We start from the raw sequence: 15,930 nt of genomic DNA on the forward strand, positions 1-15,930 counted from the left end.
GAGGGAGAGATCCAGAGCACTGGAGGCATCTTCCTCCTGTGACTCCGAAGGATCTCAAACACAGACATCTCCCTTTAAGTGGCTAAAGCCAGGCAAGGGGAGCGTGGCCCCAGCATCCCCTCATCACCCCTGTTTTATCAGCCGATGTGGTGTGTTGCTCTTCATCACCCGGCAGACTTTTGGGAAGTGAGCAGGTGGAGCAAGACTCCTTCACAGAGAGGAGCTGGTGAAGTAGCATTTCATAAACATTCATAAAAAATATCGGCTCCCTGCTGTGATTTTGTGAACAACGTGGTACAAACCTCATCAAGGATTTATTCAAACACATGCCCTGTGTGTAAAGAACTGAAGGGGGGGGAAAAAAACCACCCGAACAGAAAATAAATCGTTGTAGGTGGTAGAGAAACTCATCTCCAACATTCAGATAGGACAGACTTCCAGGCAGCATCAGAAGCTTTTCCTGAGTGCAAAGCATTAGTGCTTTTTTTTTTTTCTGAGATGTGAGATTTTTCCCCTATATTTTTTTTCCAAAAAAAATGTATTTGTTTACTAGACTTTCTGGTTTTAGTGTCAGGATTTCCAAAAGAGAGTGTCAGAAGAAAGCTTCTTAGGATTCGAACTGATAAAATACTCCTGCTGAGGTCTTCTCATCAGGTTCCACCATCTGTATTCCTATACCCCAGCCTGGGGGATGTCGCAGGGGTGGTTTTTTCCTCCTGGGCTGGGCGCACACCTACAAGGTAACGCTTCAGCCCCAGGGAGAAGATTTTCTATCCCAGGATTGCAAAAACTGGTGCGAGCTTTCTGAGGAGTCCCCCCATGCAGATGTCCTTCTGCTCCATCTCTTCCACACGTAATGCTGTAACCAAGGGCCCTGTGCTGATGTTTAGGAGACAAATATATTTTTCAAAACGCTGGATCAGAGAGCAGACTGCCAAAGCAGCAGGTTTTGGTAGGACCCGAGTGTGGTTTTGTGCCCCCCACAATGCTCGAGCCTGTTGCTGTCTCTGCAGCTTTTCCCCAGGGCAGATCCTGCAAAGGGTTTGGTGCTGGTGCTGAGCACCGTCACTCACAAGCAAACTACTTATCTTGTGAGATGCTCCTGCTTCTCTGTATTAAAATAAGCAGTTCATCAGCTGGAGAAAAGTATTGATCATTTGGGAGTGCTCCTTATTCCCTCCCTCTCACCCCTATTAAAAAAAAGCATTCAATGCAAACGATAAATGAAGCCTAACCTTCTCCTGTGTTGGCTTTCTGATGAGAGGTGCCTGCTGACGAAAGAGGCTGGATAACCATAGTATTTAATTGCTGTTTATATTTCTCACCTTAAAAGACAACTGATTATTTCTTGCTCATAAAAAGAGAAAGCAGCAATTATCTTGTGCTGGAGGAGCTCATAAAGTATCAGCAGTAATTAGATTCAGTAGTGGAAGGTCTCATGCAGCAAAACAAAATCTGTCATTGTAATTATTTTCCAATAAGGCAATGTCCGTGCTGCGCTGAAATGATGGGAAGTGCAAAGTTAAATCGGAGAGAAAGGAAATCAACTTTCAGAATCTAAAAAAAAGCTGATGGCAGGAGATGTTCTTATATAATTCTCATTTACTGTTTTATAGCACAGTCGGCAAATATCAAAACCAACATGACTGAGAAGGACACGGTTGGTGTGTCCAGTATCAATGGGAGCTGGGGGACTGGACCCAGGTTGAGCTGTCCCCCCTGTTTGGTTACTGACCCCACCTCCCTCAGGCTGCCCACTGTGGGACTCGAGGAGGGACAGGGATGGGGGCCCAGGGAGCCGGAGGGACAACTACCACCAAACAAGCACTCTTGCCCAGACACCCCAGGAAATGTGCTTTAGCTGGGTTAAAAAATAAGCACATTTTGTGGTTTTTTGAACCCAAGAGGTTCAATTAGCCCCATTCCTACAGATCCCACTGCCTGCTGCACTGGGGTTGCTCCTCCTCCCCACTTTTGCCAAATAAGCATTTTGCAGCATGAGCATGGGAAGATTAGCAAAGCTGACCTTTAGCGGTGAGGCAAACTCTAAAAGCAAGCACAAAGGAATTCCAAAAATGCTGAGTAAGGAAAGCCCTGAAGGACAAAGCAGCTCAGATTTAAGGTCAAATCATTCCTTCCTAGGGAAGCTCCTGTTGGGCACTGAACAAGTCCAAGAAGTGCTGGTGACCATCCTTGGCATGTGCCCTGTCCCAGCTGGAAGGAGAGGGTTTGGAAAGCAGAACTGCCCAAAATCAGAGCTGAAATTGCAACAGCCCCTTCTGCACTTACTGGAATGAAGTGGAGCTGATCTCTCTGGTGCTCATTGAGACAGTGAAAAAGCTTCAGCGAGGGCCAGGGATGGGGTGAGCAGAGCAGGAGAGGGGGATGCTGACAAATATGGGGGGATTCAGAGACTGGCTTCAGGGAGGAGAGAGGAGATGCAGGAGGGGTTTATGAAGGAGGCCTGAAGATCTGCAGGTGGCCCTGGACTTGAAGTTCAGCATCACCTTCAATCCTGGAGGGGAGCAAAAGGAGATGTGAAAGATGGTGTTTTACTCCTTGTTTGTTTGCTGCCAGCTCCATTGCCAAAATCACTTGTCAGAATCCTTTTTGCTTCATTTAATGCACCGGGAGTGGAAATATGACCAAGTGGTGACACATCACACCCACCCCGCTAGCCTTCTTGTGTCAGGTTGCCAAATACCTGACATGTGTCTTATGGACAGGCATAACAAACTGCAAATACATTTTCCTCCGAGAATCATCATTTAGATGAGAGAATATGTAAATCATAAAGGGAAAACTGAGTCTACTGACCTTCACTACCAGCTGCTGGTGCTCCAGCAGTGCTGGGGAGCTCAGGGGTGTATACATACGGGTGAACAGTTGTGAGTTAAATTGTTCCTGCTGTCATTCACCCTTCTTGTCTTTCCTTGCCTTATGACATGTTGTCACAGGAACTGCTGTGGTGGATCTCCTCTCCCCATGGCCATGGCCAAGGTCTCTCCTGGATTTCAGCCACCACTGTGAAGGAGTGCTTGTTTGACCAGCTCAGTTACAGCCCCAGAGTGAGCACCATCTGCCACCAGTCTTGGATGCTGAAAATAATGGATAGATTTTTTTTGGTGTTTTATAGCACAGTCCAGAACAGCAATATAGAGTGCTCTTGTTTGCATTCTTACCTGCCAAAATTAAGCTTGCCAAATATGATATTGCTCTTTTTTGAATGATAACACCTTGAGATAAAATAGTCAGTAGAAATAATCCTTAAAAATAATCTTTTCTTCCCACCCTGTAGCTAATCCTTTATCTCGTCCTTTCATTTTACTTCAGCAGGATTTCTCCTGCTCTGCTGAACAAACCTGGTGTTTGTACCAAGGTCATCTGTGGCCCCTGGAGCAGAGCTTTGCTGTGGCAGGAGGCTGGCCCACAGCAAGGTGTGACAGCAGCACAGTGGCAGCAGCTCTGGGTGGTGCCCAGCACAAACAGCATCAGCTGCTCGGTGCTTCTGAAGATGATCAGAGCACCTCTGATATGAGGAGAGGCTGAGAAATCAAGGCTCTGGGGAGACCTTAGAACCCCTTCCAGTCCCTAAAGAGGCTCCAGGAAAGCTGGGGAGGGACTCCTGATCAGGGAGGGGAGCCATAGGAGGAGGGGGAAGGGTTTGACACTGAAAGAGGGGAGATTGAGCTGAGATGTGGGGAAGAACTTCTTTGGTGTCAGGGTGGTGAGAGCCTGGCCCAGGTTGCCCAGAGAAGCTGTGGCTGCCCCATTCTCCAGTTCTCCATGTGATGCTATCTGGAGCGATTTCCTTGCCAGCCCCACAGGGCTGTGCGTGAGATCCAGCCGGGCTGCCAGACTGCCGGGAGCACAGCGGGGCTGGCAGGGAGATGAATCTTAAGGAAGTCTCTCTTGGAGTTTATTTTTAGACAAAGATGTTTATTCACTGCTCTTCTGCTTGTCTGTCTCTGCAAAATTCATGTCCCTCCTCTTAGTACGAGGAGGAAGTACGAGAAGGAAGAACATCTTCTATGGAGGTTCTGCTTGTGCTGCCCTGGATCCAGCTCTCGTGGACCTCTCATGGACATGATCTTCCTTCTCCTCCCTCCCATTTTAAGGCTGTTGCTCCTGGGATTAGATAAACAGTATGGTGAATGGAATAAATAGCACTCTCCCATGCAGTGCTACAGGCCTGGGGCAGAGTGTCTAGAATGGCCCGCAGAAAAGTACCTGGGGGTATTGGTTGACTGTCAGCTGAACATGAGCCAGCAGTGTGCCCAGGTGGCCAAGAAGGCCACCAGCATCCTGGCCTGTATCAGGAACAGTGTGGTGAGTAGGGGTGAGTAGGACTGAGGAGGTGACCATCTCCCTGTACTGGGCACTGGTGAGGGCCCACCTCGAGGGCTGTGTCCAGTTTTGGGCCCCTCACCACAAAAAAGACATTGAGGTGCTGGAGTGGGTCCAGAGAAGGGCAACGAAGCTGGTGAAGGTTCTGGAGCACAAGTCTTGTGAGGAGAGGCTGAGGGAGCTGGGGGTGTTCAGCCTGGAGAAAAGGAGGCTGAGGGGAGACCTCACTCTCTCCAGCTCCCTGAAAGGAGGGTGTACCTGGGGGAGTCCATCTCCTTTCCCAGGAAAGATGTGATAAGACAAGAGAAAATGGCCTCAAGTTGCGCCAGTGGAGGTTTCTTCACCAAAAGGGTTTTCAATCATGGAACAGACTGCTCAGGGAAGTAGTAGAATCACCATCCCTGGAGGTATTTCAAAGACGGGTAGATGTGGTGCTGAGGGACATGGTTTAGTGGTGGTTTTGGCAGTGTTAGGTTAATGGTTGAACTCAATGGTCTTAAAGGTCTCTTCCAACCCAGACGATTCTATGATTCTATTCTATGATTCTATAAATCCACCAGACTTCAGTGCCATGGTCTTGCCAAATAGCCTGAGAGTAGCTTTGAAGGAGCTACCACAAGGAAAGGCAGGAACCAAGTCAACATGTAACCAGCTGGCACAACCAGGCTGAGCCTTCAGCATCTTGACCATCCCATGTCATTACGCCTGTGGGGTCTTATGAGTAGGTCCTGTTTGGAAAACAAAAGCTCTACTTTCCGCAGAAAATTGAAATAAAATATGTATTGTGTAAATATGTAAATATGTAAAATATGTGTTGTGGATACTAAATACAGGGAAAGGCTAATTATAGCCAGGGTGTTAAGAAGTAGGAGGCCATGCTTCATTTCCAAGTCTGTTCTTTGCCTGCTAACAAGTGGAGAGGCTGCAAAAATGCCATATACCTCTTGAGCCATGGGTGACCTCGGGTTGCACTGTATAGCACATGCATGGAACCATAGAATCATAGAATTGTCTAGGTTGGAAGGGACCTTTAAGATCATCTAGTCCAACCATTAATCTAACTCTGGTAAAAAAAACCCAACAAACCAAAACCAAAAAAACCACACAAAAAACCCAAACAAAACCTTCACTAAACCATGTCTCTAAGCACTATGTCAACTCATCTTTTGAAACGTTCCAGGGATGGTGCCTCAACCACTTCCCTGGGCAGCCCATTCCAAGGCTTAATAACCCTTTCAGTGTAAAAGTTTTTCCCAATATCCAACCTGAACCTCCCATGGTGCAACTTGAGGCCATTTTCTCTTGTCCCATCACCTGTAACTTGGGAGAAGAGACCTATCCCCGCCTCTCTACACCCTCCTTTCAGGGAGTTGGAGAGAGCGAGAAGGTCTCCCCTCAGCCTCCTTTTCTCCAGGCTGAACACCCCCAGCTCCCTCAGCCTCTCCTCACAAGACTTGTGCTCCAGAACCTTCACCAGCTTCGTTGCCCTTCTCTGGACCCGCTCCAGCACCTCAATGTCTTTTTTGTGGTGAGGGGCTCAAAACTGGACACAGCCCTCGAGGTGGGGTCTCACCAGTGCCCAGTACAGGGGGGTGATCACTTCTCGGATCCTACTCACCACACTGTTCCTGACATAGGCCAGGATGCTGGTGGCCTTCTTGGCCACCTGGGCACACTGCTGGCTCATGTTCAGCCGACAGTCGACCAATACCCCCAGGTCTTTTTCTGCTGGGCAGCTCCAACCACTCTGCCCCCAGCCTGTAGCGCTGCCTGGGGTTGGTGTGACCAAAGTGCAGGACCTGGCACTTGGCCTTGTTAAACCTCATCCCAATGACCTCGGCCCATTGATCTAGCCTGTCCAGGTCCCTCTGCAAAGCCTTTCTACCCTCAAGCAGGTCAACATTCCCATCCAACTTGGTGTCTGTGAATTTACTGAGGGTGCATGGGCCAATGTGCACCTGTCCTTCACATCCATGTGGCCACAACCAGAAATGATGGGATAGTATTGCAGCAAGGAGATTTTCTGATAAAGAGAAGAGGGAAGTCCTGTGATAAATTACTTGGGAATGGTCCAGGGCAGAAGACCTTCAGGACCAGACAAGGCAAACAAGAGCTGAGAAGGGGCTGAGGCCAAGATTTATATAAGGAGGATTATATAGAAAAAGTTTTTTAAAGCCCATGTGATGCTGTCTTCTTTTTTTTTTTTTATCTGAACAGGTGTCTCATTTGGTTTTTTAGAGTCATTTCGGTAAGGCTGCAGGTCTTTCATATGTTAATGTTTTCATTTATCAGCTATTTAAGTGTCTGTTCTCTTCAGGTTTCTTCTACTGATTATGTGCCAGGCAATCAGTTTTGGATCTCTGCTTTTGAAGGGATTTAAGAGTCGGGTGGAGGGAAAGGAGCAAGAGTGTTTTTCTGATTATAAGAAAATATCTCTTGGAAGAAAACAGGCAATTATGAGCAACGAATTTAAATCAGCCACTCAGAGGTTACAGCGCAACAAACGCCTCTTTTTTAAAGGGGTGAGGGGGTGGAAGATAACCTCTCCATCATCCTAGAATGAGGTTTGACAGGGGTGTTTCATGGCATGGCAGTGGGTTTGTTGTTGGGTTTGGGCTTTTTTAACTGGAGGAAAAGTGTGGGTGAAACAGAATTGGCTGTGGTTTCCGCTTGAAAAGCCTCCTCAGTTCAGTGCCATCTCTCTGTGGGTGTGCTTCAGCAGTGGTTGGAGTTAATAAAAATTGGAGAAGCAATCAATGTCCCCAGGCTTGGTAAATGTCAGCCAATTTGGCCAATCTTGCTGAAAACCAGCACTGGAAACCTTCACTGGTGGGGCTGTAACGCTGCAAGGCAAAGCAAAGGTGTGGGGCTGTTGCAGGGAGGTGTCTCTGAGCCCGTGGGTGGCACAGGATCATTTATATTTTATATCCTGTAGTCTTAACAAGCTAAATAGTGACCTTTAAAAATGCCAGCAAAGAAACTACTAAAAGGTTGAAAATCTCCTTTTTCAGTCATTTGATACCCACAGGGACATGGCTATGAGAGCCCAGTTTTAGGTGTCTGCAATGCCTGATGAGGGATGCTCGACGCCGGTCCTGACACCAAAATCCCAGCTGTGGTTTGCACAGGTAACACATCCCAAGGCTGTTTTCATTAATCTGTGCCAGAATTTGGGCAGATTTGGGGCAAATGCTATTGCAAATGGAAAGCTGGATGAGCTGTGATGGGACTTTGAGCAGCCTGTGCCCTGATGTGTGCACCCTCTGTGAAGTGTGCTTTAGAGGCACATAAAAAAACCTGTGATGGGAAGAGGAGGGTGGCATCTGGGGCTTGGGCCTCAGCCTGGTCTCACCAGAGGACCCAGCACAGGACAGTATTTCCCCAATTACCTGTGGCTAAAGCAAATTGTCCTTTTCCCACTCCTTCCTTGTCTCGTTTTTCAATGTCTCTGACTCACGCCCCACTTTGTCAAACAGTGATGCCTTCCGAGGCTCTCCTGAGAGTCGTCCCCTGCAGAAGTCTCAAGGCCATTCTTTCAACCAGCCTTTTACATTTGCTTCTTGTCACAGATGCACACAGATGCCCATTTGCAGCAGCAGACATGAAGGCCAGGCATCTGGGGACATAGTAAGGGGAGACGCGCCTTTTTCCAGCCTCTTCTGCTTCTTGGGAGGCCACCATGCTCCTTCCTCAACCAAGGCTTGCCAGCAAAACACTTTGCGGCAGGATAGTATCTGATGCCAAAGTCTTTCTAGCCTTGAGCTAATGGACCAGCTGGATGGAAAAGAGCAGGCTTGGAGATGTCCCCCTAAAAGAGCTTCTGGCATGAATGAGCTTCATTAAGCAGCAATTATTATATTATCGCCATAAATATTTTAACTTCTCAAGCACAGCAAGGAGGAAATAACTCTTCAGGGTGGAATTAATAAGACCAAACCTCATTAAATCTCCCTAGGACAGACTGACAAATATTTTAATAAGATGAAGGAAAGGATTCCTTCGGAGCTGGTGTTCTTAATGACTTGTTTTTGCAACACCAAACAGGACATTTGCTAGAGGAGAGTCTGAGGGATTGCTGAAAAGGCCCGGCTCCTGAGAACAGATGTCACAGCTGGGTTGGCAAGCAGCCAGATTTGGTTAAGTGAGGGAAAAAAAACCCCACACCATTGTTTTAATTTCAGGCCAGACTTACTGGCCTGCCAAAAAGCATCAGCACTTCATGGACACCCCAATATTCCTCTGTACCAGCTGGCGTAGCTTTGTACCCAACAGCCATTCAGAGCACCTCAATGCAGGGAGTTAAGCTGATTTAAATGAACATGGGAATCGCCTGTATGATTTTTCCTAAAACTGAACCAAGATTGTAGGCTGTAGTAATAAAATCCAAATGTTTAATTACACATACCCCACAGCCTTATATTCTAGCACCTGGAGCCAGTCCACATGATCAGACAGTACTCAGCATAGCCTGTGCCTTCATAAATATGATTTTCCAAAATGAGTAGACTCCCATGCTGGGGAGAGAGATCGGTTCACATAAGGCACAGGAAGAGTTGATCAGAAAACTGTTTCATGGCGTTTGCAGGAGACAGGCTATAGAGTCTTGGAGAGCAGCAGAAAAGTGGAGGTAAATAGCAGCACGTTACCCCGTTTATTTGGTGTATGGACTGAAATGGAAAAGCAGCGGTGCACTCTTTGCACCTGAAGGGAAATGGAGTGTGAGATAAACAGCACAGATGCGCTCAGAGCATCTGTAGGTAATGTGGTACATGGTTTGGACAGCTATCAGAGGAGAAGAGGACAAGGCAGCGATGTTGCAGATCTCACTGGAAAGGGACGTTAATGGGGAGTTACTGTGTCTTTGCAGTGCTTGGGGTAGCAGTGAGGGTCTCAGGGCACAGCGACCCAGGTGCAGCCCCCAGCCCGAGGCTTGCATCCAGCCCCTGTGCTCAGCAGGGCAAACTGTGTCCCAGAAAACCAGTGCTCTTCATTAAAAGAATTATCCAATCAGCCACTCGAAGGAGTGCACACAGCTCTGTTTTTAGCAGCAGGAGCCCCTGGAGGTCTGCAGGTCTGTGTTAAACCCACGTGGAGGGACACAGCCCCCAGCCCACGGGAACAGCCACCCTCTGCTGAGGCAGCAATCAGAGACCCCGCGCCAGCAATCAGAGCAGGGCTGGGTGTAAGAGTTAATCAAAACCTATCTGTAATTATAGCAGAGCCTGTTTGAGCACCTGATTAATATAGTTATGCCTTCACTATGGGCAAGCTGCTGGCTGCAGGCGGTGGGGGGAGCAGCTGTGGAGGGGGGGGAACCACAAAAGAAATTGTTTCAGATCCCAAATGAAATTATATGTCTTTGCCAAGGAAATGTATTGATTTTAATATACCCTCCTTAGCCAGAGTGTGGGTAGTGGAAGAGGTATTAAATGATAAAATAATTGCCTGGGTGAAGCGGTGAATTTGGCCCACTCAGGGGCTCTTCCCAAAGCCTGTCGGCAGAGGAAGATGAAGGGTGAGACACCTTCAGAGTGAATTTAATACATTGTCTATACAGCATTGTTCAGATGTGATGTGTATGTCTGTGCATATATGTATAATACGGTGCTTGAAAAGAATACACACACATATATAGGGTATATTGCTCATTCTGAGTGAGTTATGAGTATTTTTTTAGGGAAAATAGAGACCATCCAGCTATCCAGGAGTATTTTTAAAAGCATTCAAATTTTTTCCCCAATACAAATGATCAACAAATATTTTCACATCACTGCCTTGGCTCTATTGCTCTTTATTTCTCTTGCGGTGGTGCCTGTGCCTCCCACAGAGAGGGCTCGGTGCACTGTTCCACCAGCTGCTGCATCTGTGGTCCTGGACTGCCTGTGAATCCTTCTCCCTGCTTGCACAGGGTGAGGCAACACTGGGCAGGACTCGGCAGGAGATGTCCAAGCTTGGCGTGGTGGCTCTGGTGTCCAGGGGGTAAGAGCTTGGTGTGCAAAAGCCCCTCAGCAACCCCCTTCATAGCAGGCAGGGAAGGCAGCCAGCCTCCAGAGGCTGTGTGGTCTTGGGGCAGACATCCTGGTAAAATAAGGCAAAATCCTGAAGGGGAGAACAAGGGATACATTGATCTTTGTTTAACCCTAGTGAGACAGAGGTGGTCCCGAGGCAGCCCGGGTGGGGACACTGCTCCATCACACTCCTCATCCCATGCTCTATCCTACAGGCAAGCGGTGGCCCACTGGCTGCGCTCGGGTTCTGGGAATTATGAATCTCCATGTTAACACTACAGCAGCGAGCAGCTACAGGAGATTGTGGATGCTTGGCAGTTTGCTTCAGCATCGCCATCCCACGATGCTCACCATGTTATGCGTGTCCCCCCAGAAACACCATGGCTCTGACAGGGAGGAGTGCAAGTGTTTTGTGTTAGAGAGAAGTCACTAAGTGCCACGCTAGTTAGATGCTCAAAAAGCCATCAAGAAACTCGTGCTCCCTACCAATTCAGGGGTGAGAAAGCAGCTCTGCGACCAGTTTCTTAGAAGTGCTTTTCTGCAGCTCATTCTTCATTTATGATTTAAAATAGGAGATAAAGGCCCTCTGGGTTCTTGTGGAGCTGCTGCAGTTGCCATGGAAATAGGCCTTGTTAATCACTTTGCCATAAACCAAGAATAATTTGCTTTGGGGAGCTTGGGCTACTCATGTTGTGCCACTGTGTGCTCAGGTGGTGCTGGTCTGATGCTCTGGTCTCACCCTGAGTTTGATCATTGTTGGTGGCATCTAGGGAGCCAGGAGTGTCTGTCCCTGTCTCATGGCACCAAGAAGCTGTGAGTCCCAGAGTAGTCCCATGCCTGGAGGTGCCAGCATGTAGGGACAGGCTGCCTGGGGGGGGGTCTGCCTGGACCACCTGTTGTCGCAGCAGGCACCGAAGGGCTGGAAAGAATCTGGGGAAAATGTGATGTGAGTGAGTTTGGGTTTAGAGGAGCCTTTTTTTCACCACAACTTTTTTTTAGCTCTGATGCTGATCTTCAGTCAGATCTGATGCGGCCAGTGGCCTGGCTGGGCTGGTCTTGATCTGGTTGGGCAGAGGTCAGACCAGCTGGGCTGGTGTTGGAGTGGTATTGGCCCAATGTTGGACTGGTTGTGTCAGTGTTAGTCTGATTGTACTGGTGTCAGTCTGGTTGTGCCAGTGCCCTGCCTCTGCTGGGCATGGTCCTGTTCCTCCGCCTTCTGCTACCCACCAGCCCCTTCCCAGTACAGCCTTGTGAGAAACTGGGCTGTGCTGGGAAGGGGCCCCAGGTGCTTTAAGCCTTGTGCTGTTAAAACATTTTACTAAGGGTTCTCTGTCTTGCAAGCGTTTGGATTGCCCTGAAAGCTTCTGTCACTTGAGCAGCTTGTCCTCCTCCACCAAAGCTCCCTGGGAGCAGACCTGTGGGCTGTCTCCACCCTGCCTCTGGCTCCAGATGGCCAGAGCTTTCCTCTTCTCCATCTTCAGAAAAAAAATCCAAATGCCAAAATATGCTCTTGTCTTGCAGTGTGAGATGAGCAGGAGGCTGGATGGGGGCTGCCAGAGTTTTCTGTTGCTTTCTTCCTGGGGAGAGCCATGTTGGTCATCCCAGACCCCTTTTGCGTGGGGTTGCCCATACTGTTGTGGACTAAAGCACTAAATAGCATGGTGAAGCTCTCGGGGTGGGGATCTCCAAAGCAGAGGAGGGGCTTCTTTTCATACCTGCACCTGCTGGCTCTTGCCCTGCAAGGCAATTGTAAAGTAATATAAGATCACAGTAAAGAGAGCAACTACAGACTTTGGGTAATCACCTCTTCGTGTTACTTTATTTATCTATAAATGAAGCGGTGCTGATGTGCTCCCCTGCCCACACTCCCCCCCGTCGCAGCCTGTACTAGTCTGTCCCAGGGATGATGGATGCTGGAGGGGCCACATCTGGCCCCATTCTGGGCAGCCCACAGATGCTGGAGGGCTGCATGCTGGACAACTCGTGGATGCTGGAGGGATACATGCTTCTGTGGGGTGGGACAGCATATGCTGATTCTTCCTGTGGTCATTATGGTCTGGGACACAGAGAGAGCCAGCCAGTGGGTGGGATGTTGGATGGATGTTGCCCCAGCCGAGGTGCCCACCAACACTGGGTGGTCAGTGATGGGTCTCACTATGCTCCCTGTCCACCTTGGCAGGTGTACGAGAGCGGCAGCAACGTGGACCAGTTTGTGACCCGCTTCCTGCTGAAGGAGACGGCCAACCAGACCCAGTCACTGCTGAGCTCTGTGGAGAGTGCCGTGGATGCTATCGATGAGCAAACTAATCCCACCAGGTCTGTAGCACCTCCTGCCCTCCTCCTTGCTTCCCCATTGGTGCAGGGGGTCGAGGGAGAGAAGGAGGATGCTTTTGTGGGGCAAGGGAAAATGCAGTGGCCAGGAGCAAAGGGGAGCTGGTCAAGTGGCTGCCTATCTCTCTGCCTCCCTTCCCGGCTGCCTGAGAGCTCTTGGGGCTTTTCTCCACTGCTCTGTCCTGCCCTGTCCCTCAGCCCTAAGGGTCCCTCTTGACGCCTTCACCCATGAGTGGTGCGGGGAGGGGTATGCAAACCAGGGTGCAGCACCCCATGGCCAGACAGGGTGGTACTGGTTGCACAGGGCCACATTGAGTCTCTTCTCCAAACAAAGCCACCGGTCCCATCCATGGCAAAACACGGGCACCAGCAACACAGTGGCTGTGTCTGGGGTATGCTGGGGACAGCCCGCAGTGGGTGGCTTCCTGTGCGGGGGATGCTGTCCCTCCTGCTGGGGCACCCAGCAAGTGAAGTCATCCACAGAGGCAAAAGGTGCTTGTGCACTGTGGACAGGTCCCGTATAAGGGGACCACCCCCATCCCACCATCCCAGCACATCCTACCAAGCTTGAAGAAGACAGAAGAGATGGTTTCAACGTTTCTCAAGTGCTGGCAGGGCTGAAATATAAGGAGTACCCGGCAGCATAACCCAAACTGCAGCAGAGCCCCCTGCTTGGTGTCACAACGTGACCTGTCTCTGGAGTACTGGCATCACCGGCTGTAACCAGGACAGGTTGCCATGGAAACTGTTCATCACCTGCTCATGAAGCGGATCCCTCTCCTACCATACCTGCAAACCAGGAGCTTGTGGGATGCTCAGGGGGATGCCTCGGTTTCCCCAAGCCATGGGCAGGCAGAAGGGCCAAGCCCAAATGCTTCATTGCAGCCAGATGTATTTTGGGTTTTAACATCAGCAGCAGGCATGTCCCAGATGGTGGCAGTGGGCTGGTATAGCAGGAGCCGTTGCTGCTTGGGACACAGTTGAGGCCCTGGGCAGCTCTGGTGACATCTCATCAGCTTTCCTAGGAGAAATGCTCTGGGGTTCATCACCCCACATTGCTTTCTTCTCCCTGTTTTAAAAGGAAACTACTGGCCTGCAGCAAACCTTGCAGAAAACATGGAGAAAATACAAGCTCCTGGGAAACAATGTGGAGGAAACGAGTCCAACATCAGACGGAGCAATTAGAGCCCATGAAAGACTTTGCTGGCTTTTATTTGCTGACATGTGGGCCCAGTTCATAATGAGGAGTATTGTAGTTGTTTTCTCATGGTAATAATAGCCAAAAAGAACCAAAACCACCCCACTAAAAATGATCTCACACATCTGCATGAAGATAAAGAAGAGTCCTAAAAAGCACCAAAATAAAGGGATGTAAAATGAAGTGCAAGAGCAGGGTGTCCAAGCCTGAGACACCTCATTAAATTCTGATTAAAAAGAAATCTCTGTCTGTTCTCGCCTAATTTCCTGCCTATTGATGGGGGATTATTCAGCACTGGAAGGGGGATTATTACACAGCCTGTAGCAACGGGGATGTTCCTGCTACCTTTGTTGCTGTTCTTGCCTCCTTATCTTGGCGATGCTCTCTGGTTGCAGGCACTACCCCAGCAAGGCTGGCCATGGTCTGATGGACACCTGGTATGACAGCACCGTGCCCAGCTACTCTCCCACCAGCCGGATGGTCCCCAGGGAGTATGGGAAGAGCTTCCAGACTGGTAAGTGATGGCCACTTCTCAGCCGTGCCAGCAGCCTGGGGTGGCCCAGGGTGCTCAGGAAAGAGAGCTGTGGTCCCAGTGGCAGCATGGAAGTGATGCTCAGCTTCCCTGGAGGGCAGCAAGGCTCTTGGGGGACATCTCTCACTCCATCACTGCCTCTCGGCTCCCTGCAGGTTCCCCCGACACCAAGGCAGAGGGGTTGGAAGGACAGATCAACAGGCTGGCTGAGCTGATTGGCAGGCTGGAGGACAAGGTAAGGACCAGCGTTTCAACCTGTGGGGCTGTCCCTTGAGTATCCCTGCAGCCCCAAGGGATTTGGAGGTGATCAAGAGGTGGCTACGCCCATCTCTGCATCATGATGTGCATGGGTCATAGGTGGGAGATGGTTCCTGGTGGTGGTGGTGTTGGAGGATGTTACTTCTGATGGGCTGATGGCAGCTATTTGGATGTAGCATGATTAAGAGGGAGTTTATTTAAACAAGAAAGAGACATAAGGAAGAAGGTAAAGTCTCTTGCAGAGGCAGTCTGACTCCATCTAGGGACTGAAGGAGAAAGTGTTTCGATGCAGGAAACCTATTGGTTTGCATTTTCAAGTCAGAAGGGGAAGGGAGCAGAACGGGTAAAAGCAGTGATTCAGGACAGGAAAATATTGATTATGGTTGCCAACAGAATTAAGAGTGAGCCCAGAGCTGGGGAAGGCACAAGAGGGCATTGAAGAGAGGTGGGTACCCCTGCTTCTGGGTCCCCAGGCAATTCAGGGACCATGAAAAGGTGACAGCCATTTTGGGGCTGATGCAAGTATTGGGGATGTCAGCTCCACTGGGAGCATGAGGAGCTTCTGCAGAGGGTCCTGACAGGAAGGTACGTGAGTGTAAATGGCTGTTGGAGCCATCCCCTGCAGAGAAGGGGGCATGGTCCATCCTGCCAAGTGCTGGAGACAGAAAGCCACCAGCCTGGGGGCACATGCAGCCTCAGCCCACACCTCCGCCTCTTTCCCCCCATTTCCCAGACTCTCTGGTTTGACCTGCACCAGCGGCTGTCGGACAGTGAGAGCACAGCTTGCACGGTGAGTTCCAGCCACTGCTCGTGGGGTGCTGGAGTGTCCCTGCAGCCTGGCATCGGACTAGGGGCTGGGGAGGGGTGGGTCACCCTGTTTTCGAGTCTCACATGCCGCTTTGTTTTGGGGGGGTCCCGGCAGTACCTCCTTCTGGTGCGGGACGAGATGACGGTGTCGCACAAGCACTTGGGCGAGTTTTGCAGCTCCCTGAAGCAGTACCTGAAGAGCGTGGCCGGGGAGCGGGATTGCTTCCAGTGGGTACCATCAACAGCCACATGTCAGAGGGCTGAGAGGTCAGGGGAGGATGTTGGGGGGTGTCCTGCTGCCCTGGCAGCAAGGGACACTCCACCAAGTGGAGGGCTGAGGCAAACAGCCAGGATTTTTGGATGTAGTGATGTTGGGCTACCCCTTTTGCATGGGGTGGGGAGTGCATGGGGTGGGGGGCAGGGAGTATTTCCCAAACCTGGACTGGTGG

General features: G+C 49.9%; 1 protein-coding gene across 1 annotated transcript in view; it reads left to right on the plus strand.

The window, feature by feature from the left end:
• Nucleotides 1-15,930, plus strand: part of NECAB2 (N-terminal EF-hand calcium binding protein 2) — a 92,619-nt gene that overhangs the window by 74,376 nt on the left and 2,313 nt on the right. The window contains exons 6-10 of the mRNA XM_014942093.1: nucleotides 12,535-12,671; nucleotides 14,280-14,398; nucleotides 14,572-14,651; nucleotides 15,408-15,464; nucleotides 15,597-15,709. Coding sequence (XP_014797579.1) covers nucleotides 12,535-12,671; nucleotides 14,280-14,398; nucleotides 14,572-14,651; nucleotides 15,408-15,464; nucleotides 15,597-15,709 — 506 coding nt within the window. The remainder of the gene's footprint in view (nucleotides 1-12,534; nucleotides 12,672-14,279; nucleotides 14,399-14,571; nucleotides 14,652-15,407; nucleotides 15,465-15,596; nucleotides 15,710-15,930) is intronic.

The sequence above is a fragment of the Calidris pugnax genome, unplaced genomic scaffold (genome assembly GCF_001431845.1).
Source record: "Calidris pugnax isolate Ruff unplaced genomic scaffold, ASM143184v1 scaffold28, whole genome shotgun sequence".
NCBI lineage: Eukaryota > Metazoa > Chordata > Aves > Charadriiformes > Scolopacidae > Calidris > Calidris pugnax.